Source organism: Cryphonectria parasitica (assembly GCF_011745365.1).
Source record: "Cryphonectria parasitica EP155 unplaced genomic scaffold M406scaffold_6, whole genome shotgun sequence".
NCBI lineage: Eukaryota > Fungi > Ascomycota > Sordariomycetes > Diaporthales > Cryphonectriaceae > Cryphonectria > Cryphonectria parasitica.
The window spans coordinates 1,181,239-1,205,020 of NW_024468914.1; the positions used below are offsets into that span (position 1 = coordinate 1,181,239).

The window sequence follows — 23,782 nt, forward strand, 5'->3', positions numbered from 1 at the left end:
TACTCTAGTGAGAATCAAGTGTCCTGCGGTCACCTAAATTTGAGATCTGAGTAAGTATGGTCTGCTATGGGACACCTCTACGCTGTGCTATTATCCTGTGACCAAATTCGCCTCGACCGTGATCCCCATCCGTCTCCTCCCATGCCAAACATAATAACCCCTTTTCACGCTTGCGTATCGATCTGTCGGGTAAGCTCAAGTACTACTGAAGATCTCGTTCGGGTTAAAAAGGAAGACCAAGTCACTACTATGCGTTTAAACGCAGGCCTGTCTCATCATCGTGAGGTTGCAGCTCAAAAATGCGTGAACCCGGAATCGAACCGGGGGCCCATCGAATCAACTGTCCTCGTAACGAGGACAAGATGGCAACGATGGATTTTACCACTAAACCATTCACGCTGTTGGAAACCCTGACAAATTTGAACGTCTCATAAACTGTACAGCAATGTGCGTATTTCTGTGTGTGTGCGCAAAGTCTGACGAGGCCATGTGGGCTCCAGGTCCCGCACGATGTCTTCTTGATCCACTCCGAGAAATACACCCGGAGGGCCCGCTTACTTCGGAGCTGGACCACGTTGTTGGAATTGCACCGACAAAGGATTCTAACAGACCATGTCCTTTGGCACAGCAGCGAGGTGTAGCAATTATCTAGGAGTTGCGAAGGATCGGAGTTGGTGCGAGGCGGAGAGGTTCCTGGTTCCAACGGGCGCGGCTGAGCACTATGCAGAAGAACTGTTGTGGAGGACCGCACGAGACAGCGAATCAGAAGTCAGATTATGTGTCTGTTATTAGCTTCTGTTGTTATGTTGGATCAGCACCTCGAATGACTTGTAGCACAGCCACAGCCCAGCGTCTGAAGGAAGGGGGACGAGGGAACCATGTCTTTGATAAGTTGTTCCTGGTGCTGTGATCTCATATACAAGAAAAAGAAGAGGGAATGGGGCTCGACCAGATGCGCCAAGACTGAATAATTGAAATGAGATCATATTATATGAGACTGACAGCAAAGAGAAATGGTATCTGTATCACATGTGTTCGAGCCAGTGTGTCAGACCGTTCCTGTGGCCGTGTCGGCAGTCAATTCTTCAAGTGCTGACAGCGGTGTGTTGTTGTTGTCATAGTTGTGCAGTAGAGATGGTAAAGGATGGGCTGTTGGTGCTGGAGGCCCCCCCCCCTAAACCCCACTACACATACCCTAAAACCCGGCCCCAGACCGCCGGCCAACACCAATGCCAGACTCAGCTGTGGCACATGGGACCAACCACAGCACACCTCAGGACCCCGTCTCAGGCTTAGCCCTACCACTAAAGGAATTAAGGTTGGACGGTTGGGTGGGGGCCCTCTCCCATTCAGGCCCCTGCTAGCCTCGATTGCTCCATGCAATTGAGCATGCATGTTTGCCAGGTTCAGAGAAAGCTGAACCCCAGCTATGCGCCTTCTTTTCTCTTTTGATCATCATGAGACTCGCTGCTTCTGTTTTCCCCTTTCCCAGCTACTATTTGTGTGCTCGCTTTTCCTCCTCCACCTCAATTTTTCTGGTCGCTGGTCTGGTCTGGTCAAGGCCTAGGTTGGTCAATCGTGGTCTGTTCTAAGTGAGGTCACATTAATTGGTCCAAAAGAAATAACCCCTTCTCAATTTAACTTTCTTTCTTCTGTTCTTCCTTTTCGATTCAATTTCTAGACTATCCCCTCCAACAAGCAACTCATCCAGCTCGACAAGAATCGCGTCAAGAACAACTATCTTCTCCTCGCGACGAAGCGCCCACCATCATCATCACGATCAGTCGTCCTTGACGCGTCGACGTCAAAATGCAGCAGCAATACCCCCCCAATCCGGCTCCGGAATACCAGCAATATCCTCCTCCCACAAATGGCGCCTACACTGCTGTCGATCCGCAGGGACCACATCAGGGTTTCGAATACGGCAACGACCAGAAAGTGCCCTTTGACCAGGCATTCAAGATCGAGCGGCCCAAGTACAACGATGTATGGGCAGGCATCTTGTTCCTGGTCTTTATGGCCGGGTTCACTGTCGTCTCTGGCATCGCCCTCCGCGGCTACGGTAAGAATGCTGCCCCTCCTCCTCCTCCTCCTCCTCCTCCTCCTGTTGCTGCTGCTGTTGTTCCTCCTGATTAGGTCGTTCTGCTGACCATGACTTCTTCCTCGCAGCGACCACTCGAAGCTCCAACGGTACTAGCATCTACGACTCCGACGTCCTCACGATCAATACAAACACTATCATTCTCTTTCTCTTCTGCCTCGCCGTCGCGGTCGTCTTCAGCATTGGCTACGTCTTTTTGATCCGCATCGCGCCCAAGCAGATCATCTGGATCACCGGCATCCTCAATATTGTCTGGGGCCTGGTCGCCGCCATCTACATGGTCATCAAGAAACAATATGTCGGCGGCATCATCTTCCTCGTCTTTGTCGTCTTCATGATGTTCGCCTTCTGGAGCTGGCGGAGGCGCATCCCCTTCAGCGCTCTGATGTTACGCACCTCCATCCACGTCGCCAACCACCACGGCCACGTCTACATGGTCAGCCTCGTCGGTGGTCTGATTGGCGCTCTCTACTCCATCTGGTTCGCCATCACCTTCGTCGCCATCTACGTCAAGTGGTCCCCCAGCGACAACAACCCGTCCTGCACCTCCAGCTCCTGCAGCTACGCCACCGTCACCGGCCTCGTCGTCTTCATCACCTTTACCTCCTTCTGGTTCAGTGAGTGGATCAAGAACACTATCCACACGACCATTGCGGGCATATACGGCAGTTGGTACTACAACTCGCGCCAATACCCAACCGGTGTCACCAGGGGCGCCCTGCGTCGATCCCTGACCTACAGCTTCGGTTCCATCAGCCTGGGCAGCCTCATTGTCGCCATCGTCAACTTCCTCAAGTTGCTGGCCCAGTCGGCTAGGAACGATGCGGCCCAACAGGGAGACATTGTTGCCTTTGTCTTGTCCTGCTTCCTGACCTGCATTCTCGGCTGTCTGCAGTGGGTGATCGAGTTCGTCAACAGATATGCCTTCTCGCACATTGCCCTCTATGGTCGGCCATACTTCCAATCGGCCAAGGATACTTGGAGGTTCGTTCACACACTCTGGCGTCCTATACGCCCCCCCCCCTTTCTTTTTTTTTCTTTCTTTCTTTGTCTTTCTTTCTTTTTCTCTCTCCACAGATGGGCTAACATCATTGAACACTCCAACAGGATGATCAAGGACCGTGGCATTGACGCCCTCATCAACGAGTGCCTCATCGGGCCCGTCTTCTCTTTCGGCTCCTTGTTCATCGGCTTCGCCACTGCTTTGCTTTCCTTCCTCTATCTCGAGTTCACCAAGCCCGCGTACAACTCCAACGGTGACTTCACTGTCGTCATCTGCGCCTTTGCCTTCCTGATCGGCCTCCAGATCTGCAACATCTTCACCACCCCGCTGAGCAGCGGCATCGATACCATCTTTGTCGCTATGGCGTGGGACCCAGAAGTCATGATCAGGGACCACCCAGACCTGTACCACCAGATGGTGCAGGTGTACCCCCATGTCCAGGAGGCTATCCATGCGTAGATGTCTACGAGCTCAAGGTGGGCCTCTTGTGCCTCCGAAGATTGAGAACATGCCTGGTCTTGGTCTTTTCTGGTCGCCGAGTGTTCCGGCCCATTGAAGCTAGATTCTTGCCATGGTTTCTTTCGTCTCTTGCTTCCTTGTACCGACCTTGTTTTTCTCTGCCGTTTTTCCTTTTTCTTTTGTTTTGTCAGCATACAGATACCCCGGGTTCCATTGGAAACAACAGCAGGCAAGGCAAGGGTACAATAACAAACCACAAGATGAGCTAGTATTAGGTTTAATGTTCTCAATAAAAAGATAATTCTGATCAAGTTTTTGTTGGTCGAGTTGTATCAGCGTGAACCTACATGCCTTGGGCCTGGTGTGACTGAAGAGGGTCCACAAACACGAGATGGTGCAGAGTCTACTTAGTGTGGAGCTGCCTGCCTGCCTGCCCTACCCAATTCAATAGATTAGTGCAACAATTTCTAGGTAGCATAGTATAGACAATGAGTCTCTGTTCCTAATGAAGTGTTCTGTCGACCCTCCTCTCGTCCTGGCATCTTCTACCAGCACCTGTTTGCCAACATCTTGAGTATTCCAAAGACTGGTCAACTGCCTTCTCCTTCACACCAGACTATTATAATCTTTGTGCGAGTCCTGTCTAGTTGTTGTCTATATAGACCACCATCATTTCCAGTCAGCTGGGAGTGGTCACTCCTTTTAGCTGTTTCATAATCTTGCGTTTCTTCAACTTTACACTTTGAGTAGAGGGTATCATGAGGGTGTCTTCTGTGATGAAAGTTGGCATTTCTTTGCAGCTGGTAGTATAAGGGGTTGTTGGAAAGGAATGATGCCTTCTTCCCACATCACAATAGCTATAATCCTTCTCTTGGGTGCTATGAACCTTAGGCAGAAGCTGGAACCACGTGTTAGCTATGCTACCTGCTCTATCAATACCAGCTACCTTCACTGTAGTCTTCCCGAGCCCGTCTTTACTACCATGACCCTTTCTCGAGGTCTGAGAAAGCCTCACGTTTAGGCCTCAGCTCGGATTCCGTAGAGAACAGCGAGAAACTGACAAATGATAAGCCGAGAGACGTTGACCAAGGGGAACATTCCGAGTCTCTTCACTATGAAAAGCACACATCATTTACTCTAGATAGTCCACGCCCTTTGCTTTGGTAGGGCCACAAGATAGTGATTCAGCAGCCTTCTATTACAGATAATGATACCATTCACACAAGCCCAAAACTACATAATGCAGTCTCAAGTCCAGCTAAATAGCAGTCCTGTCTGTTTCTTCCCTCCAGACATCTTGGTTGATTTGCGTCAGTACCAACCAACCATCTCTACAAGAGGAGCAACTGAAATCTCCAAGCACCAGTGAGTCCATCCACTCTATCATTATTCCCTTGCCATCCTCCTAGCCTTGGCGATTCATATGTTACTTTCGAATGAGGCGGCGTATCAAGATGCCCTTCAATTTGCCAACAAGTTCAATACCGCAACGGGTCTTGTGTAAAAGCTGCAGGCCAAAAAACTCAACCCTTTACACACAGCTCAACATGGTGTTTCAAGGACACTTGCCAATATGGCTCTTTGCAACAGCGCAAAACTTTCATTTACACAATATCCTGGCTCTATAATGCCTTCAGCCCACAATCCTCTCCTCATTATCCAATCTTTCCACTACAGAAGACCTCAATTGTCCAATAGCACAATAAGGCGTTTATATCCCGCACTTTGCTAACATGCTTGTAGTACAAAGACGACTACCCACTACTAGTAGCTCTAGCCGAGCTATAAGAATGTCCCAACCCGATAAACGTTCGAACACGTCCAACGAGCAGGACAAGTCCGAGGTGGTCGCCAGCCCACAGCGCTCTACGTCCACGCACCCAGCGGCTCGTGTAGCCTCCACCCAGTCCCGGCCTCCGAGCCAACAAGAAGGCAACCAGGTGCCTGTTGTGCCCCAGCAGCCGTTCGAGGGGTACCATCGATACAACATCCCTCCTCATCCCCTAGGCTTGTTCGATAACTTCTTGCACCAGCCCTTGCCGCAATGGCCTGCTGCAGCATCATTCAACCCGAACGTGGCCGGTGTCTTCAACAACGCACCGGCTGCCTTCTATAACGCACAGCCGGGAGCCGCACACAATTGCCCCCAGTGTGTTGCTGCGAACCCCTTCGCCATGTACAACGCCCCGGGCGTTATGTACCATCATCATCATCCAGCGGCTTTCTTCACGCCGCCTGTTGCCAATCCTGGACCCAACCCTGTCGCCCACGCCGTCGTGCCCGCCCCGGCCGCCGCAGCACAAGACAACAATAACAATAATATCAGTGCCCAGAGCAACAACAACAACCCTGGCGTGGCTTCTGGTCCCGCACAGGCAGTGCAGCAAGGAGGCGCCAGCCAACGAGGAAGGCGGTCTCGTCGAAGAGCCAGCGGTCGAGAGGGTCGTCCACGTCCATCGCGGTGGACGGCCCAGGATCTGACGACGGCACGTGAGATGCGCCAGAACGGGCAGTCGGACAACGAGATTGCTGAGGCTCTGGGCAAGACGGCCCAGGCCGTCAGCTCTAAGCTGTGGCGGGACCGCGGCGGAGATCCTCACAACAATGAGCGGGGCATGCCTCGTCGTGGACAGACATAGGTTTACAGGCGAGAAGGGTGCTGGGCCCCCTCCCCACGTATGAAAAAAAAAAAAAAAGGGGGGGGGAGGGGGAGGGGCAAACTCCTGTCTGTTAGTGGGTGCCTTCGAACGTCGGAGATGATGATGGTGGTATCAGTAGAGAACCAGGGACTACTAGCATCACAGATGGCCCTGCAGGAAAGCGAAGGGGCACGGTCGATGCGAACGCATCGCTGATCACTGTTACAATGCATACTCAACCTGCCAGGCATAATTCGATATGGGACGGCAAAGTACTGTCCACCTATCGCTTTCCACGAAGAGCAGCTTCTCCCTGCCGGCTTGAACTTCCAGCCGGTTCTCGATCCCGGATGTCCAGCACGATGAACCGAACACTACGACACGAAACTCAACACATGGTTGGGTCATCACGCGGGATGTTGTTCCTGAAAGTATGCTACCGATCTATGGTGGTTAACTTTCGGTCTGCTGCTGACCCGGCCAATGTTGGCTTGGCCTTGGATCTGTCGATGGGATGAACACACACTGGATGATATCTCCCCTTACATTGGGGTATCGCTGGACGGGAAACTATGTCGAGATTACAGTGGCAATCCTTTGTCTTGGTCCTGCCTCTTGATCCTTTCGCCTACTCAATACGATGTAGCATGTAATAGTAAAGACAATGAAATAAATACTTCCTTACATTCATGTAGCTACTTGTCTAGGGTACATCATTTGCACAAGACCATGTTCCTCCTCATGCGAGGGCAAAATGCTTGCAGGCATTAATCTGCCTTGTGTATGTGTAATATGAAGAGGAGCAGGGTGCACAAACATAAGGTGGTTCTGCAGTTCTTTTCACGTAGTCCAGGAAAGCATCTCAAAGTATGACTGACCGGTTTCATATTTCTATATTAGGCAACCTTTTCGATTCGTCGCCTTATCCCCACAGAGCTTACAACCCTTGCTGCAGCTCAAAGGGTGTCATCACACGGGAGAGGGTTTAGGGGCCTCTATGTTTGGAACTTGTTTTGAACAATGAAATAAAGTTTGCTTGCAGTCGTCAGCCTCAGGCCTAGTAGCTTCCATAAAAGAGTGGGCTGGCAGAGCTCAGTATGTGATTTGCCCTGTAGAGATTGGTGTCGATCTCAATATGCAGCCTGCTCTTGGCTAGAGTTCTTCTTATCCGTGATATTACCATTAATGCTTCGTTCCCAGAGTCGGGCACCTAGAGGAGGAGCATGCGGATTCCTTTGCGAATGCGACGATGCAAAAGGTAAAGCTTGCAGTAGAGCGTAGAGCGCGGTGTTCCGCGGGTGATTCCGACCACGCGTCTTTAGCGTTCTGATGGGGCGGAAAGACTTTCAGGAGGCATCAGGCCTACGTTTGAACACAGACCATTCAGAGCATGCACACCCGCTCTCTCTCTGCGGTTTCTTGGAAGACATACATACTATTATGGTAAAACTACGAGCACCCAGGAAAGATATCTCTCTATGTTGGTCACATATCATCATTGACTTAACAGCTGTCATACTGATCAGGTTCGTTATTCTCCGAAGGTGGACCTCAAGAGATCCCGTGACTCAAATCCCACTCATGAGTGCACAGAAAGCATACGTAGTGATTCTGCTCTGCCCTTCTTTGAGGTAAAGTATGCGTCCTCCTTGGAAAATTACCACGTGGAGGAAGTGGACCTGTTCATCTCGGTCCGCACGCCCAGCACAAGCATGTGCGAGGAAAAGTGTGGGGGTTGTGCCCGTTTGAATTAGAAACGCGAACAAAGACCTCATGAAAGCAAGAAATTTGGAATTTGTCAAGAAAGGCAATGGAACGAAGCGTCGTTTCGTGTGGACTTGATACTCCTTCGAACACTTTGCAAACTATGGGCGAGTACAACACGGGTGAACAAGCTCGCCAAAGGTTTTCGGCTCCGGTCACGTTCTCATCTCTGTTGCGATCCAGCTTCCCGTGCGACTGCAGCTGGACTTGATGTCGCTTTGCTTGGTCTTCGCTGGTCTAGGCTCTGGGAATTTGGGACAAGTTTTCTGGGCCTGAAACCGTAGGCAAAGCTTAATGACAGATGCCGCTCGACAGCCATGTCTCTCTAGGGTACACTTTGGGAATAGCTGGCAACGGTTTCATCCGCCCGGGCTGGGGAACGGGAAGGCCCTAGACTACTTACACGATCTTTGCCCTGGATTTGTGCACGCGAGAGTACTATAAGGTTTGCCAGGAGCCAAACTCTGTTCTCCCTCTCCCTGTTTGTTGATTGCAGCCCAATAACAATGCCTACTTCTGGACGGCCAAGACAATCACAGAGAGTCTAAGTACTACTAAGCTCCCTACTCACCAGTTGGACTGGTGGTGGTGTTCCTGGGGCCTTGTCGCAATCCGAAATTCTGATTCGACGTCAATGGCTTCCGGGAATGCCACTGACACAACGGCCTGAAAGGCCAAGAAAGCCAAATGATTATTACATACGCAATCGCGCCGCATGATATTCAGACGGGCATGGAAATGAACTATCAACACTTGCGAACCCAACTTTGAAAAGAGTGACAGAGAGGAAAAGAGAATTCATCTTCATTGATGCGTTCAGTATTAATGGGATGGTATCAGGAAGCGATTTGTTCAGTTCGAGGATAAAATCCATCAACTCCCCATCCAGTCATTATGTGAATTGAGACTCTTTTGTTCTTCACCATCACCATCATCAGCATCGTGCTGTCACTGACGTTCCCGCACACGATAGGAGCTGACTTTCTCATCATCACCTCTGACGCCTCGATCTCCGTGATCATACATTCCCTCTAGCCTTACTCTTCTCTACCACCTTCTGTCTGACCCCACCAGACGGATATACGAACGCAATACAACTTGCTCTAACCAGCACTACTGCCCGTTATGGCACAGGTCGACGCCCAGATGGCTGCTCACGAGCAAGCTCTCTACGACGGAGACGATGGCTGGAGCGCCGTTGATATGGACGTCGAAAACAAGGGCGAAATGACTGCCACGGGCGGACGATCCAAGCACCTGTCCATGGACCTGGCGGGCAGTGTCTTTCTCATCGCCTCCAATGGCCGTATGCTGAGCCTACCCATCGCGAGCGAATCACCAAATGACCCGCTCAGCTGGGCAAAGCGGCGCCGGATCTTTATCGTCGTGATTTTGCTTTTACACTCTGCTCTGTCCATGTTCCTCATTGAGACCCCCGGCAATCTTTACAAGGCTTTTGCCAAGGACTTTGATGAGAAGGTAAGCATCCCAGTTCCAAGTCCAAAGAAAGACAAGATAGAGTCCCCACACACATACAAATACATACACACACACACACACACACACACAAGGGCTAACCATTGGCAATGAATCACAGGACCTGTACCCTTTCTCCATTATCAATCTGGCCTCGAGCCCGACGTTGACGATGGGCGTGAGCTTCTTCCTTTGGATCCCACTCTGCGTGGCATTCGGCAGGCGACCTGTGATCTTTGCGTCCTCGTTCATGCTCACCAGCGGCTGCCTGGGCGCTGGGTTCTCACAGAGCTTCCACCAGCTCCTTGCTTCCATTTGCGTTATCGGCTTTGCAAGTGGCGCTACACTCAGCACTGTAAGGAAATACCGTGTTATGTGTCTGTATGTGAGAGACCTCAAGCTTGTTACTAAACTCGATTCATTACAGACCCTCCTCCAAATCATCGACCTGACCTTCATAGATGAGCGGCCTATCGCCCTCGCTACCTTCTGGGCCTGCGGTGGCTCCCTGGCCGTCTCATCTTTGGGGTTTCTTCCCATGTTGATGGACACAGCCTCGGAGTGGCGACCCTTGTTCAAGGCAGCCTCGATCCCTGCCGCCATCATCGCCGTGGTCATCTTGTTCTTTGTTCCAGAGACTTACTTCCAACGACCTCCCATCGCCTTTGACGGGCGCGTGCTCGTGCAGTCCGGCACCGAGAAGGTCAAGATCTACGACGACTGGTTCGACGTGCCCGGTCGCGACGACGACAACACAACCGCCGCCCTGATCGAGGACACGCTCCCAGCCGACGAGAACACCCTCCAGTCCGGGTGGCGCGTGTCACCATTCAGGCTCTGGCGCCGCAGCATCGCCAACCCCAAAGCAGCCGCCGTCTGCGTGGTGCAGATCTTCCTGTGCCTCGCGAACCCGCTCGTCTTCTGGGTGGCGCTGCTCAACGCCATCAACTTTGGCGGCATGATGTCCATCGGCACAGGGTTCCCCGTCGTCATGGCCGCAGCACCCTACAACCTGTCGCCCGAGGAAGTGGGCCGCGTCAACTTCACCACGGGGCTGACGTCCTTGCTCGCGCTGCCTGCGAGCTACTACATGCTCAACAACATCATGAAGCGCCTGACCCTGCGCAACCGTGGCGTGCGGCACGCCGAGTTCTACCTGCCCGCCTTTGTGCTCCCCGTCACGACGGGCGCCGCCAGCGTCTTCCTCTTTGGGTTCGCGGCCGAGAGGCACTGGCCCGCTGTTGTGTACCATGTCGCCTACGGGCTCAACTCGTTCAGCTTCATCAGCGGGAGCATCGCCAACACCATCTGGGTGACCGAGTCGCTGCCACAGCTGGCCGCCCCTGCGATCGCTGTCGTCGGGGGCGTGAGCTACATGGCGAGCTGGAGCATCACGGCCGTGCTGCCGATGTGGGATGAGTCATGGGGCCTGCTGGCTGTGAATGTGTTTATCGGCGTGGGCATTCTTTTGATCGGGCTGTTGGCGATTCCAATCGCCTTTTGGGGGAGAAGCGTGCGGCAGTTCATCAGGGGACGATGGGCTGAGTACGAGGCTGGTGCGTTGAGGCCGCAGTCGAAGGGGAGGGCTTGAGTTGAGTGGGCGAGAAAGAGTTTAAGCACTCACAGTGTCTGTCTTTCATTTTCATTCATTCTTTTCCTTCTCTTTTGTTACATCTGGGTATCTAGTGGGTTCGACATTGTACATACTATTGTCATCGAAAACCAGGATGGTGTTGAGAGCGAAAAGGGAATTGTATTACATGGAGAGGATAATTACCTCCAAGACATTTACTTACATACTATGGTATTTTATTTGTACATCAGCTGTATTTGTTGTAAACTTATGCAGTGGTTATAGCAGCTGAATGCGCATAACGCTTTCAGGGCGTAACGGGAGATTCTTTTTCCCCTCCTCTTCCTCAGAGTTCATGCATGATCCCGTGCAATGTCGTCAACGAAGACTGTGATGAATTAGGCGTTGAAGGAGCACCTTGTAATACTAGCAGTGTCATCTTTTCACAGTAAAATGATCCACTGTTTCTTCCTGCCTGAACCATTATTGCAATACGAGAACCGATCATGATGAGTCAACGACCTGATCAGAGCGCTAGCGATGCAGCACAGCAGCAACAATCTTCGTCCTTTGCACCACCGGCTGCATCAGCCGCACGCACTCATCTGTGGTTTGAAGAGACAACCGTCGTGCCCCAAGCCTTTCGTACGTTGCTGGTGGAGTACAGCCATATCCTGCCCGAGGAGGTTGAAGAACATGTCATCCGTGTGGTAAGTAAGCCCCTCTCATCCTGGTGGCAGCTGCTCCTGAGGTGTGAAATTCAGCATCTCGTCTTGCTTCCACTACCCATGTGCTTCTTCTAATCCTCCAACCTCAGCGTAACCGTGCCTGGGCCGTCCACCCTTATCCATGTCTAGGCCAGTTCCGCTTCCTCGAACTTAATCTCTCGCAACGACCAGGCGACCTTTACGCCCGCCTGCTATCCATTCTCACCGCCACCGACAAAAACTCAGGCACCCCGCTCTTCCTGGACGTGGGTGCCTGTCTGGGCCAGGACATTCGCAAATTGATTTACGACGGCGCCCCGCCCGCAACCGTTGCTGGCGCTGAGCTGTCAGGTACCTTCATCGAGCTGGGTTATGAGCTCTTCCGCGATTCCTACTCGTCTCAGGTGGATGGCGGCAGTGGCGGCAATGGCGTCAGGATGGTCCAGGCCGACATCCTCGCGCCCCTTGGTGGGGAGGCAAGTCCGTTGGCGCAGTTCCAGGCGAGACTCGAGGTCGTTCAGCTGGGCATGATTCTACACCTGTTCAGCTGGGAGGAACAGGTGACCGCCTTCAAAAACGCCATCAGCTTGTTAAAGGACAAGAATGGTGTGTTGATCATTGGGCAGGCGACGGGAAATGTAGATGGAGTGGAAACTCGGACGCTGGCTCCTAGAGGTGGAGACAGGACGACGTGGAAACATAATGTGCAGAGCTTCCAGAGGCTTGTAAAAGACGTGGAGAGCAGGACGGGGACGAGGTGGGAGGTTAAGGCGGAGCTGGATGAAGGGCTGAGCGTCAATGATGGGAAAAGGTCGTGGGATGATCCGAGGACGAGGAGGCTGCTGTTTGAGATAGTGCGGGTGGAATGAGTGGTCCAAGTCGGGGGGGCAGGTGGCGCTACATTTAATTTCTTGTACTGCAAGACAGCACAATCGAGTATTTATCCCACTGGAAAGCATATAGTTCTTTGCATCAAACAACAAAAATCTGATGGCCTGGGGAATGTGTCATCCTCCAGAGGATAACTGATCATGCGATTTACGGCAACACAGGAGGATTTCACAACGAAGAAAAGGTATCCCTGAACAAGATTCGGAAAATGTTGACTTGTGATCATTGTCGTCGATTCAGCGACTATGGACTTCAGTAAACCCGAACGCCGGTGAGCCCATGCCGATCCTTTTGGTATCCCGAAATTCCCAGACAAGTCGTAACAGCTTCCACGGTCATCTTTTTTCTCAAGGCTGACGAGGCACCGATCTCTCTTACGAGGTCTTAGCACCCTGAGTAGGAGTGACCTTCTTGCCGTCCTTGTTGTAACGGACACGGGGAGGAGGAGCACGGTTGCGACGACCCACGCGGGAGCGGACACTACAGGTGGAATCTTGTCAGCGGAGGCTATTCGGTGACGGAGAGGGTGGGAGATGGAGAATGTGCCGCCAAGGTTCTTCTCAGCCACCCGTGTCGACCAGGCGAGCTGACCGCCATGAAGGCAGGTAGACAGCAACGCCTGACCAGACACAGTTGTCCTCCATCGGGGACAAACGTACCGGACAATCTTGCCGTGAATGGCGCAAGAGACACAGTACTGCAGCTTGAGGTACATCTTGGGGACGGTGTACTCGGCGAAGACCGAGGCGTCAGAGATGTCACCTAGTAAATAAGAAAATGTTGTTAGCATTGGCCGGTAAGGAGAGAAGGGTGAAAAAATGGCAAGGAGAGGCGAGGAAGTCGTCATACGGATAGCAGCAGACTCGACCATGTTGCGGATGGTGAATCTCTTGATGGCCTTATCCTTGGGCGTGCATCGCGAGCAGTTGCTGCAGCGGATGGGCTTGGTGTGGCCGCGGCCCTTCTTGTTGCGGCCGTTATTCTTTCTCTATAGAGGAGAATTGGGTCAGTGAAATTTGCTTGGGCGTGGGAATGGTTCAGTCGACGGTGATGGCGACGACAGCCACGGGCGACAAGAGAGCAGCGCGAGCCGCCTTCAAACCAGCAAGGAGCAGACTCCGAAGCTGGGCCACCGTCGAGTGAATGTATCATCAAGAGGGTATTATATTCGTACCTTCTTAGGCATTTTGACGACGGGTGGATTGATCAGGAATCGTACAGAGTGTCGTTGAAGAGGAGGTTTGAAAGTTCGCCTGGCTCGAGAAAAATGGTCGATACAGTGGTGAGCTCCACTCCAGTGCTTCCTTTGTCAGCCACTAAGAGCCACGCCCTTTCCAAAATTTCTGTGAGGTCACGTGAATGGTGTGCACAGACCCCTGCTCACCCCAGCCCGCTAGCCCCAGGACTCCCAAAACTTCAAACCAAAAATCGACAGCACCTGCGAATTTCTTTCCCCGTCTCTTCCTTCGAGCAACGAACATCTTCACGAGGCTTGCTTATGACGGGATAATACCCTAGGTACGTCTCGACCACGATGATGTTGTTCAACGGCATCGCGGCTTTCCCCTTCCTCTCCTTTCCACAGCACATTTGATACCCTTTCCTGTGTTTTTTTGCGTTCATGATACCCGGCGCCCTTCAGTCGCTTGCGATAATGTGGGCGCCACCATCATCAAATTTTGTGATCCTTCATCACCTCGGAGCAGTCAGGCACAGACAAGCAGTGAGCAGACGGCGAGGTAAAAGGCAGATTGTCGTCCCAGTCTCTTGATTGACGGGTCTACTAATTATCTGTTTTGCCCTGTCTCTGTTGGCTCTCAGTCTCTGATACGCCCTTGTTCCCTTCCCCGCCCCACATCACAAACCCACCCACTACTGAACTGCAATATTTTCCATCTCGCCGCAAGCCGTCTCATTCTAACCTTCCCTCCTTCCCTTCCAGCAGGTACAGCCCATCATGCAGATTTTCGTCAAGACCCTCACGGGTAAGACTATCACCCTTGAGGTGGAGTCCTCCGACACCATCGACAATGTCAAGGCCAAGATCCAGGACAAGGAGGGCATTCCCCCAGACCAGCAGCGCCTGATCTTTGCTGGCAAGCAGCTCGAGGACGGCCGCACCCTGTCCGACTACAACATCCAGAAGGAGTCCACCCTCCACCTGGTCCTGCGCCTGCGTGGTGGCGCCAAGAAGAGAAAGAAGAAGGTGTACACCACCCCCAAGAAGATCAAGCACAAGCGCAAGAAGACCAAGCTGGCGGTGCTCAAGTACTACAAGGTCGACTCGGACGGCAAGATCGAGCGCCTCCGCCGCGAGTGCCCCAACGAATCTGTAAGCACACACTCTTTTATCTACTCAAACATTACTTCCCTGAATTTATTCTCGGGTGCTAATCATACCTCTTCAATGCAATAGTGCGGTGCTGGTGTCTTCATGGCTGCCCACAAGGACCGTCAGTACTGCGGTCGCTGCCACCTGACCTACGTCTTCGAGAAGTCTTCCTAAACAATTCGACAAATAATCACGATTTGGGTTGACGATGGACGGAGTATGGGAAATGGGAAAAGTTTTTCACGGCTGCTCACATCACTGGGCAAAAGGACATGAGAAAGTCATCATGTGTCAAGGGATATTTGATAGGCTCGTCTAAGTCTCTTTATCTGGCTGGCGGCAAATGGGATACCAAAATTTGATGGTCAAGGTCTCAACATCATCTGTGTTCTCGTGCGTAATATGTGTTCCGATGTGTTGCTCAGCTCGTCATCTCTCTACGACCCTTGCCTAATTTGAACTTTGTTTCTGGTTTCCTTTTTCATTCAGGCTCAGCCTCGATCTGTACCTATGTGAACGACTGCACCACCAGTCAATACCCAGTCAGGCCAGATTATTCTCGCCATGAACAGGAGTATTGATGTCAGCTTAGGGAGTGGTGGTGATAACAGCATTAAAAGTGGTTAATAATTTCCAGAGAAGTCTGCCTGACTTATGCTAGCTACTCCCGGAACCCGTTCCTCAGATTCTCCCATTCACTCTCCGGATACTCTATGCAGTTCTCCTCCCACCTCAAACCTCTCGCCCCGCCAAACACATCCACGACATTTCCAATCAAGCTCTCGTTGCCCTTCTTGTCCCCCGAGCTTTCCCACCACATAGCCCCGCCCAGGTGGTGATTCCGTATGTACTCGGCCTTTTCCCTGGCCATCGGCAGCGTGTCGTAGCTGACCAGCATCTTCTTGCTGTCGTCGTAGCTGTAGCTGGCCCCGGCCTCGCCATCCCGCACCTCTCTCGCACCCGGCAGCGGCAGTGCCTTGTAGTCGTATACACCTCTCTCCCAGCTCCCCTCGCCGATGCCGCTGTACGGTTTGCCGATGCCGGCGGTGTTCTCAAACGCGCGGCCGTATAGTGGCATGCCCAGAACGATCTTGTCCATGTCCACGAACCGCGTGTAGTACTCCAGGGCGCGAGCGGTGCTAAAGGGCGTCGCGAGTGAGTTGTTCCTGGCAGGATACAGATTCGCCTGGTGACCAGCATTGGCATCCCACGAACCGGCATAGTCGTAGGCCATCAGGTTCCAGAAGTCCAGGTACCGGTCCATACCGCGCAGGTCGAGCTTCTCGTAGGTCTGTGGGCCCGCCGGGCACGCGACCGTCAGCTCGAAGTGGTGAGGCCGCCCGCCAGGGCCGTGGGTAGAAGAGGGCAGGGTGTGGGCGTAGGCGTCCATCTCCTCGCGGCAGGCCTTGAGGAGGGCGACCCAGTCTGCGGCCTCCTGGGCGTTGGACGGGTACTCCCAGTCGATGTCGAGCCCGTCGAAGCCATAATTCTTGAGCAGCTTAACTGCCGACCGGGCAAAGTTGGCGCGATTCTGCGGGGAGCCTGCGCCGCCCTTGAAGTTGGAGCTGTACGTCCACCCACCAATGGACAGCAGCACCTTGAGATTGCGGTTCCGGCGCTTGAGGAGGTTGAGCTGCTTCAGGCAGCCGTACAGCTTGTGTCCGTCCTCCCACTTGTCGCCGTCCCAATGTATCTCCTGGTCTGCCCACGAGTCGGTTAGGTAAACCTCGCCTGACTCGGGGCGGACGTTGGCAAAGGCGTAGAGAACATGTGTGAGATTCTCGACGGGTAGCTCCCAGGGGAAGTGCTTGCGGCCGTAGATGGCCCAGTTGACAAAGTAGACGACACTACGCGGGCTCCTGGTGGCGGTCATTATGTATTGCTGTTGTAGCTGTTGTTGGCGGAGGGGGTCACCGATGCCTTCGTATTGATATTCGTCAAGAGTATGTTCAAATTGTAGAATGGGGATTTGATGTTGATGTTGTTGTTCTTGTGGTTGGGCGTTTGTGAGGAAGAGGAACACTGTGAAGCTTATAAAGAAAATTGTCCAGGGGAGTAGGCTGCCTCTAGGTGGCATATTTCGGTATGCAAGGTGAATTTGAGACTCCGAGAGAGGTGGACGCGCTTGGTAGGGAGGGTGTCATACGTGGAGATGATATTGTGGCTCAGCAATAAGAGGGGCTTTGCATCGGATCCATGAAGAACGGGCGTCAGAGGGGGGCGGTGGTAGATGCCAAGGATCTGCTTGAGAGGAAGGCAAAATACAGTACATAGTAGATTGATCCTCCTGTAGAACGCTGTACAATGTGATTGTACTACAAACACCTTTCAGAAATGGGATTGTTTCTTTCCTACCCTGATGTACCTGGAACGCTGCTGCCCTTGCTCAGCTCAGCTCGTCTGCGGGGTCGTTGACTGTGTTGCTGGCTTCTTCTGGTGACGTTGCAGACACAGGAGTAACAGCAAGACCAGGTTCCTGTCCAGTCATATGAGAGGCAAGGTTCTCAGTTGTGACCAGAAGGCAAAAGAAGACTCCATGACTGCCAGCAAACACAGACAAAATGGCTTGTACGTGTCCTGGTTTCATGCTATGATGTCAACCGGATGCACATGCTGTGTGCGCGCAAGATGGGCCATCTTTTTGCGCCGTCCACAATTCAGCTTGTCATGGTGCTCTTGGTAAAAGAAGTGACTCCCTCCTGGAGGTCAGTGCCTAGCCATTGTGCTGCTAACTCTCACTTCTGATGCTGTGAATACGAATGAATGAATGTGGCTGGGTTAGTGAGGAGCTCCTTTAACAGCCAGCTCTCCAGTTGCTGGGCTGTGTCCTCTATGCAGCAGCTTTGGGGGGCAAATTCTACTGACGTCTGCAGCCCGCCACCAGATGGCAGGTGCTACTGACGGCTGCTTACCAGCTGGTGAAGATACAGGATATCCGGACAGGGATGCCCACCTCAACATGGGGTCCGTGCTAACCTTGCTCCACCCCTGCAACTCCAAAATTTCCTTCCTACGGCTAGGAGTGGGAGAGGGAAAGAAAGAAAAAAAATCTCGAGTTGACATCCCGCGCCGATAAACCTACCAACAGAATTTCCAGCAGCAAATTATCGGCTGGAATCACCATCTTGCCAGGAGATATTCGACAAGATGGCCAACATCAACTATCTACTCTATGAGTCTGCAGCTGGCTATGCTGTCTTCAAGGTGGTCAACCAGGCTGACAGCGTGGGCTTGCAGCTCAAGGAGGTTCAAAACTCGTTGAGCGACCTTGCAACTTTCAGCAAATATGTCAAGCTTGAGAGCTTCAAGCCATACGAGTACGTTTGACTGCTGGCGTCAGAGAATTCGTATGAAAATGTTTCCACCCAGTTGACACAATGTCCCCCTTCCAGAAATGCAGCGCAGACCTTAGAAAACATCAACTTGATCTCTGAGGGTATCATGCCCGACACCCTCAGGTCCGTCCTCGAGCTCGTCCTCCCGCAGACATCCGGCCACAAGTCCAAGATCGTTCTCGGTGTACAAGATAAGAAATTGGCGGGAGAGATCAGCTCCACCTTCAAGGGTGTTGAGTGCGAGACCAGCGACACGAGCGAGGTGGTCGCCGACCTGCTGCGAGGGATCCGTGTGCATGCCGAGAAGCTCCTCAAGGGCCTGCAGGATGGTGATCTGGGCCGTGCGCAGCTGGGTATGGGCCACGCCTACTCCCGCGCCAAGGTCAAGTTCTCCGTCCACAAGAACGACAACCACATTATCCAGGCCATTGCGACGCTCGATGCTCTTGACAAGGGTATCAACCAGGGCTGCATGCGTGTGCGTGAGTGGTACGGCTGGCACTTCCCCGAGCTGATCAGGATCGTGTCGGACAATGCTACCTACGCGAAAATGGTGCTGGCCATTGGCAACAAGAAGACTCTGAACGATGAAAAGCTGCACGACATCGCGGCTGTGGTGGACGACGACGGCGAGAAGGCTGAGGATATCATCCACGCAGCGAGGATGTCGATGGGCATGGACATCACCGACACGGATCTGGTCATGGTCAAGTCATTTGCCGAGTCCGTAAGCAAGATGGCAGACTACCGCAAGGCGCTGTCCAAGTCTCTGGACGACAAGATGGGCGACGTCGCGCCCAACCTGCAGTGCATTCTTGGCACGCCCGTGGCAGCCAGACTTATCTCCCACGCCGGCTCCCTGACCAACCTCGCCAAATACCCAGCCTCTACCCTCCAGATCCTTGGTGCCGAGAAGGCTCTCTTCCGCGCCCTTAAGACCAAGGGTGCCACCCCCAAGTACGGTCTGATTTACCAGTCGTCGTTTATCGGACGCGCTGGTCCCAAGATCAAGGGCCGCATCTCGAGATACCTTGCCAACAAGTGCAGCATCGCTTCGCGCATCGACAACTTTTCCGAGCACCCCTCCGCGCGCTTCGGCGAGGTCTTGCGGCAGCAGCTCGAGGACCGCCTCGAGTTCTACGCCACTGGAAAGAAGCCCATCAAGAACGAGGAGGCCATGAGCAACGCCATGAAGGCGATCCTGGGCGATGGTGGCGATGATCTCGCCATCGATACGGAGATGATTGATGTGCACCCTGGCAAGCAGGAGGACGGCAGCAGCAGCGCCAAGAAGAGCAAGAAGGACAAGAAGGACAAGAAGAGGAAATCCGACGCCATGGACATCGACGAGCCCGCGCCAGCAGAAGACAAGGCCGAGAAGAAGAAGAAGAAGCACAAGGGTGACGACGACAAGAAGGAGAAGAAGAAGAAGAAGGACAAGAAGGTCGAGGCTTAGGACACCCCGATCCGAAGGAAGCGGATGGTTGAGAGACACAGACACTTGGCTATGGCCAAGAAGGAGAAGGCCACCCAGGCCAAAGCGCGCAAGGCTTCCTCTTTGAAGAAGAAAACCAAAGCCTAATGTGTGCGCTGCCTCAATCTTCTTCTGCCTCTCTTCCTCCACGCCATCCTTGCCCCTCTCTTTCTTCATTTATCGTCGCTTATCTCACACCTCTTTTATTTTCGTCGTCCGTCTCTGTTGGCTGGAGTTAAGAGGGTTGCGGGTGAAAAAACTTTGGCATCGGCGTTCCTGGATCTCTTTCTTTTTCTTTTTTTCTCAATTCAATTGAATGCCTTTGCGGGGAGTGTCGTGAAGTTGGGGGAGGCAGGGGATCGAAGTTTTTTGTGTACCATCATCAGTCTTCATACCCAGGGCAGATCATTGAGATCGTCATGATTACTGGAGGCCAGGTCGGTCTCTGGTCGTATGATAGAAGGCAAAAGCAATGAAAAGGCGGCACTACCTTGAAGTCCATTCTTTGATCTGCTGAGCTGGTGCATGTGCCTGGGTAGGATTCAACCGAATCAATTTTAAAAGAATCAAATAAGGGGACGACATAGACGGTTCAGAACTACTGTCATTCCACAGCGTATCTACAAACAAGACGCTTTTTCCCCCAACTATGCGCAAAGCTATCCTTACCCTCTTCCATTTCCACCCACCCCATTCATCCTGTTCCTATGCATAAAAGAAATTGTAACATAAAAAAGTAAAAGAAAACGCCTTGACGCCCTGAGTCTGCTTGCTTGCTTCAGTCAGGTTATAAGGTATCGTATATCACCACTGGCCGCACGCCCGACACTTTGTGATTGATGCCCAGTTGGTCGCCGTTTGACCCCCTCCCCCCTCCTGCTTATTTTTGGGATCCTGCCGCTTTTCTTTCCCTTCTTCTATGCGCCCTCACTGCCGAATTCGTTTGTCCACTCCGCGTTCCTTGTCAGATCCTCCTGCGAGACGGTCGGTCTTGACGACTTGACGGACTTGATAAAGTCCTTGAAGTCGACGATAGGCTCAAGGAGCTCATCGGTGCTGACGTCCTCCCATGTCATCTCTATCGCGTCGGGCTCGCCTGGGGAGCAAGGGGTGACCTTTTTCTCGCCGTCCACCGTGACCTTGCCGAAGAGAGATAGGGTGTCAGTTTGAGTCCATGAGAGGGCGAGCGTCTTCAGGAAGGGTTGGGGGGGTGGGGGGGGAAGGTATGGAACAGATTAGAACGGTAGAACATACTGGCTTGAAGTGCGTCGCTTGCTGGATCTTTCGCACGGGCTGCATCAGCGCATCCTGCACAGCGACGGCGATATCACTGCCGCTGTAGCCCTCGCTCAGCTTGGCCAGCTCGCGGTAGTCCTCGCTCTTGAGGCTCGTCTTGGTGTCGCCCACGGCGATTTTGAACATGGTCGTCCTGGCGGCGGTGTCGGGTAGAGAGATGTGCACGCGGCGCTGGAAGCGGCGGCGAATGGCGGCGTCGAGCTGCCAGGGGATGTTCGTAGCGCCGAGCACCAGGACGCCAGTCGAGTCCTTGCCCACGCCGTCCATCTGCACCAGCATTTCGGTTTTTATACGGCGCGAGGCCTCGGATTCACCCTCGCCTCGGGGCCCGCACAGGGCGTCGACCTCGTCGATGAAGATGATGGAGGGTTTGTTCTCGCGGGCCATGTTGAAGAGCTGCTTGACGAGCCTAATTGTTGATGTCGTAGTATTAGCATCGTCAGCGCCCTTGGGAGGGAGGCGAGGATGGATGGGATGTGAGGAGGTGGTTAGAAGACGTACCTTTCCGACTCGCCCATCCACTTGCTCACCAGGTCGGAGCTGCTCACGCTGAAGAACGTGCTCTTGGCCTCGGTCGCCAGCGCCTTGGCCAGATAACTCTTTCCCGTACCCGGCGGCCCATACAGCAGGATACCCTTCCACGGCTTCCTGTTGCCCTGGAACATCTGGGGGAACTTGATGGGAAGCAGGACGGCCTCCTTCAGGGCCTCTTTCGCCCCTTCGAGACCTGCGACGTCCTCCCACTTGACGTTGGGCCGATCTTGCAAGATGGCGCCGGCCAGGGCGCTCCTCAGCTTCTTGGAGTCCTCATCGATAGCGCCGCCCCCATCGCCGTCGCCATCGCCTCCTTTGCCCTTGCCTGTGCCGCCGGTGCTGGAGCCGTTAGCGCCCAGCATGCCTGGCTTTTTGCGCTTGGCGTCTGAGTCGGACAGGTGAGCTTTCAGCTTCTCAGCGCGGTCCATGTACTCGCCCGTCTTCTGGCGGATCATCTCCTTGGACTTTGGGTTCTTCTCCCATTTCAAGGCCAGCATGAAGAGCTCGAGTGACTGGTAGTACATCTGGTAGGCCTTGTCGTACTGGGCAGCATTGTCGGCCTCGATCGCCTTTCGCACCTGCTCGATGGCGCGGGAGAGGAAGTCTGTGTTGGACATGGTTGCAAGGAGGTCGAGGAGTCTGAGGACGGGGTGGTTCAGTCTGTATCGAGGGGAGATAGACGGTCCAAGTGAGGGGTGAAGCGGGCTCCGTGATCGTTCGTGTGTTGTGTCGGCTTCGCAGATAGCAACACAGAGCTGGTAGTGCCAGTGAGGCTGCTGCTGTGATGGACTCGATGGTCGTACAAATTGACGCTGGCTGCCTTCTGTAGAGCTCGTGGTTGAGGGAGGTAAAGGAGGGCAAAGGAAGTGTATGGCCGTATCGTCACTTTAGGTGCCTTGGTCGTTGTTGACCTGCAGGCAAGGTGTGTTATCAGCCTTGGCAAGCGCCGCTACCTTTTCCCATCTGGCTTGGCGGGGTCGAGGAGTGACGTTGCCATGCTTCTTTGCCTGCCTGGGCCCGGGCCTGGGCCTGGGCCCTGGAACTTTGCTGTAGTAATTTCACCAAACATATGTGCACTGGCTGGCTGGGTAATATTGGCCTTGGCCTGGAAAGATGTCTTGAACTTGACATCGCCTCGTAGAATTTTTATGTATACAATATTATGAAAATCAATTTAGAACCATCAGTTTTACTTACTGGTGTCAATTTTATGTCACAAGTTCTCTACTTAATCTCGTGTAAGATCTCGTACGAGATCACGTCCTGTGCGCCTAAGGGAAGTACACACTATCTACCGCCCCCGGTCATAATTTTGGGCTGGACTGTAGTGAACGCTCGATTTTACTGCTCATTCGCAACTCAACTCAACACAGAGCAACCGACTCTTTTCACTTGCAACCTTCTCTCCCATTACCATACTTATATTTTGCCTTCCTTCATCTCATCAAGTGACCTCATAGTCTCGCTGCACTACTCTCACCTCTGATCAGCAGTGAGCTCAGAGCCTTGGGTGCCAGAGCTGAGGACCACTGAACCGAGTTCGTACGAACCAAATAACCTGTCGAATCTAGTGGGTGTGTGTAACACAATATAGAGACCAGAAAAGATGGCAGAGATACAAGCGAAACTGCAGTCTCTCTCTGAAGAGTTTCAAAAGCTCCAATCTGGTACGTCCTCCCTCCATGCTTCACACGCCCACCCCCCTGCTGACCCATCTCAACTCCCTCCCAAAAGAGCTGCAGACGACAATCGCCTCCCGCCAGAAACTCGAGGCCCAGAAGACAGAGAACCTTGGCGTGTCAGGCGAGTTCAAGAAGCTCAAGGACGGCGAGGAGATCTACAAGCTCGTCGGACCCGTGCTGCTCAAGCAAGACAAGGTCGAGGCCGAGGGGACAGTGAACGGGCGGCTGGAGTTCATTGGGAAGGAGATGTGAGTTTTGATGCTTCTTTTTTCTCTTGAATCCTGACAGTGTGCTGATGGGACGTCGGGGAATAGTGATCGCCAGGAGGCTCAGATCAAAGAGGTCCAGGAGAAGATCGAGAACATCAAGGCCGAGATCATCAAGATTCAGTCGAGTGCCCAGTCTGCTGGTGCAGCGCCGCCTGCCGGTGCGGCAACGGCTTGAGTGAGGGAGGATGGCGAGATGGACACAGGATACCTGACAGCAAAAGAGCACCTACCGCCCTTAACTGCCGGC

General features: G+C 53.1%; 11 protein-coding genes and 1 non-coding gene across 12 annotated transcripts; 7 read left to right on the forward strand and 5 right to left on the reverse strand.

Annotated features, from left to right (window-relative positions):
- Nucleotides 1-300: 300 nt before the first annotated feature.
- On the reverse strand, nucleotides 301-399 carry M406DRAFT_t97. Its single transcript has one exon. It is a non-coding gene; the product is annotated as a tRNA-Gly (tRNA).
- Nucleotides 400-1,809: 1,410 nt separating this feature from the next.
- Nucleotides 1,810-3,872, forward strand: M406DRAFT_352312 (DUF580-domain-containing protein; the record flags this gene model as incomplete). The annotated part of the gene is made up of 3 exons (XM_040922679.1): nucleotides 1,810-2,062; nucleotides 2,137-3,085; nucleotides 3,209-3,872. The coding sequence occupies 3 exons, from the start codon at nucleotides 1,810-1,812 to the stop codon at nucleotides 3,561-3,563; spliced, it is 1,557 nt and encodes a 518-aa protein (XP_040774309.1). The 3' UTR covers nucleotides 3,564-3,872.
- A 1,481-nt stretch (nucleotides 3,873-5,353) lies between these two features.
- On the forward strand, nucleotides 5,354-6,202 carry M406DRAFT_331874 (uncharacterized protein; the record flags this gene model as incomplete). The annotated part of the gene is made up of 1 exon (XM_040920679.1): nucleotides 5,354-6,202. The coding sequence occupies one exon, from the start codon at nucleotides 5,354-5,356 to the stop codon at nucleotides 6,200-6,202; it is 849 nt and encodes a 282-aa protein (XP_040774310.1).
- A 3,027-nt stretch (nucleotides 6,203-9,229) lies between these two features.
- M406DRAFT_340946 (uncharacterized protein) lies at nucleotides 9,230-11,033 on the forward strand (the record flags this gene model as incomplete). The annotated part of the gene is made up of 2 exons (XM_040921606.1): nucleotides 9,230-9,445; nucleotides 9,870-11,033. 2 exons carry the CDS (start codon nucleotides 9,230-9,232, stop codon nucleotides 11,031-11,033), a joined length of 1,380 nt encoding a protein of 459 aa, XP_040774311.1.
- Nucleotides 11,034-11,524: 491 nt separating this feature from the next.
- M406DRAFT_261401 (uncharacterized protein) lies at nucleotides 11,525-12,591 on the forward strand (the record flags this gene model as incomplete). Its single annotated transcript, XM_040917438.1, has 3 exons — nucleotides 11,525-11,725; nucleotides 11,833-12,126; nucleotides 12,169-12,591. 3 exons carry the CDS (start codon nucleotides 11,525-11,527, stop codon nucleotides 12,589-12,591), a joined length of 918 nt encoding a protein of 305 aa, XP_040774312.1.
- A 223-nt stretch (nucleotides 12,592-12,814) lies between these two features.
- M406DRAFT_357035 (ribosomal protein) lies at nucleotides 12,815-13,867 on the reverse strand. Its single transcript, XM_040923579.1, has 4 exons — nucleotides 13,788-13,867; nucleotides 13,463-13,601; nucleotides 13,273-13,375; nucleotides 12,815-13,093 (listed from the first exon to the last, which is right to left on the reverse strand). Exons 1-4 carry the CDS (start codon nucleotides 13,797-13,799, stop codon nucleotides 12,988-12,990), a joined length of 360 nt encoding a protein of 119 aa, XP_040774313.1. The 5' UTR covers nucleotides 13,800-13,867; the 3' UTR covers nucleotides 12,815-12,987.
- A 181-nt stretch (nucleotides 13,868-14,048) lies between these two features.
- On the forward strand, nucleotides 14,049-15,422 carry M406DRAFT_357049 (uncharacterized protein). The gene is made up of 3 exons (XM_040923580.1): nucleotides 14,049-14,131; nucleotides 14,556-14,945; nucleotides 15,030-15,422. The coding sequence occupies exons 2-3, from the start codon at nucleotides 14,571-14,573 to the stop codon at nucleotides 15,117-15,119; spliced, it is 465 nt and encodes a 154-aa protein (XP_040774314.1). The 5' UTR covers nucleotides 14,049-14,131; nucleotides 14,556-14,570; the 3' UTR covers nucleotides 15,120-15,422.
- Nucleotides 15,414-16,960, reverse strand: M406DRAFT_103799 (family 18 glycoside hydrolase). Its single transcript, XM_040915081.1, has one exon. It carries the CDS (start codon nucleotides 16,816-16,818, stop codon nucleotides 15,607-15,609), a length of 1,212 nt encoding a protein of 403 aa, XP_040775012.1. The 5' UTR covers nucleotides 16,819-16,960; the 3' UTR covers nucleotides 15,414-15,606.
- Nucleotides 16,961-17,276: 316 nt separating this feature from the next.
- Nucleotides 17,277-17,724, reverse strand: M406DRAFT_57381 (uncharacterized protein; the record flags this gene model as incomplete). The annotated part of the gene is made up of 1 exon (XM_040924585.1): nucleotides 17,277-17,724. A coding segment is annotated over exon 1 (196 nt), but the record flags the coding sequence as incomplete, so codon positions are not given.
- Nucleotides 17,725-18,026: 302 nt separating this feature from the next.
- M406DRAFT_279435 (uncharacterized protein) lies at nucleotides 18,027-20,250 on the forward strand. The gene is made up of 2 exons (XM_040918383.1): nucleotides 18,027-18,262; nucleotides 18,338-20,250. The coding sequence occupies exons 1-2, from the start codon at nucleotides 18,093-18,095 to the stop codon at nucleotides 19,734-19,736; spliced, it is 1,569 nt and encodes a 522-aa protein (XP_040774316.1). The 5' UTR covers nucleotides 18,027-18,092; the 3' UTR covers nucleotides 19,737-20,250.
- Nucleotides 20,251-20,342: 92 nt separating this feature from the next.
- Nucleotides 20,343-22,201, reverse strand: M406DRAFT_293017 (vacuolar protein sorting-associated protein VPS4; the record flags this gene model as incomplete). The annotated part of the gene is made up of 3 exons (XM_040919063.1): nucleotides 20,343-20,893; nucleotides 21,009-21,459; nucleotides 21,552-22,201. 3 exons carry the CDS (start codon nucleotides 22,199-22,201, stop codon nucleotides 20,672-20,674), a joined length of 1,323 nt encoding a protein of 440 aa, XP_040774317.1. The 3' UTR covers nucleotides 20,343-20,671.
- A 989-nt stretch (nucleotides 22,202-23,190) lies between these two features.
- On the forward strand, nucleotides 23,191-23,680 carry M406DRAFT_244022 (Prefoldin; the record flags this gene model as incomplete). Its single annotated transcript, XM_040916241.1, has 3 exons — nucleotides 23,191-23,251; nucleotides 23,319-23,514; nucleotides 23,581-23,680. Coding segments are annotated over 3 exons (357 nt in total), but the record flags the coding sequence as incomplete, so codon positions are not given.
- Nucleotides 23,681-23,782: the final 102 nt, after the last annotated feature.

Bases quoted from the DNA above. Each gene is read 5' to 3' on its own strand.
- M406DRAFT_357035 (XM_040923579.1), bottom strand. The intron at 13,376-13,462 runs GTATGACGACTT...CTTATTTACTAG, and splicing joins GGTCGAGTCTGCTGCTATCC to GTGACATCTCTGACGCCTCG. The intron at 13,094-13,272 runs GTACGTTTGTCC...TTCCACCTGTAG, and splicing joins ATTCACGGCAAGATTGTCCG to TGTCCGCTCCCGCGTGGGTC.
- M406DRAFT_103799 (XM_040915081.1), bottom strand. From the start codon at position 16,818: ATGACCGCCACCAGGAGCCCGCGTAGTGTCGTCTACTTTGTCAACTGG.
- M406DRAFT_279435 (XM_040918383.1), top strand. From the start codon at position 18,093: ATGGCCAACATCAACTATCTACTCTATGAGTCTGCAGCTGGCTATGCT. The intron at 18,263-18,337 runs GTACGTTTGACT...TCCCCCTTCCAG, and splicing joins GAGAGCTTCAAGCCATACGA to AAATGCAGCGCAGACCTTAG.
- M406DRAFT_357049 (XM_040923580.1), top strand. From the start codon at position 14,571: ATGCAGATTTTCGTCAAGACCCTCACGGGTAAGACTATCACCCTTGAG. The intron at 14,946-15,029 runs GTAAGCACACAC...TCAATGCAATAG, and splicing joins GCGAGTGCCCCAACGAATCT to TGCGGTGCTGGTGTCTTCAT.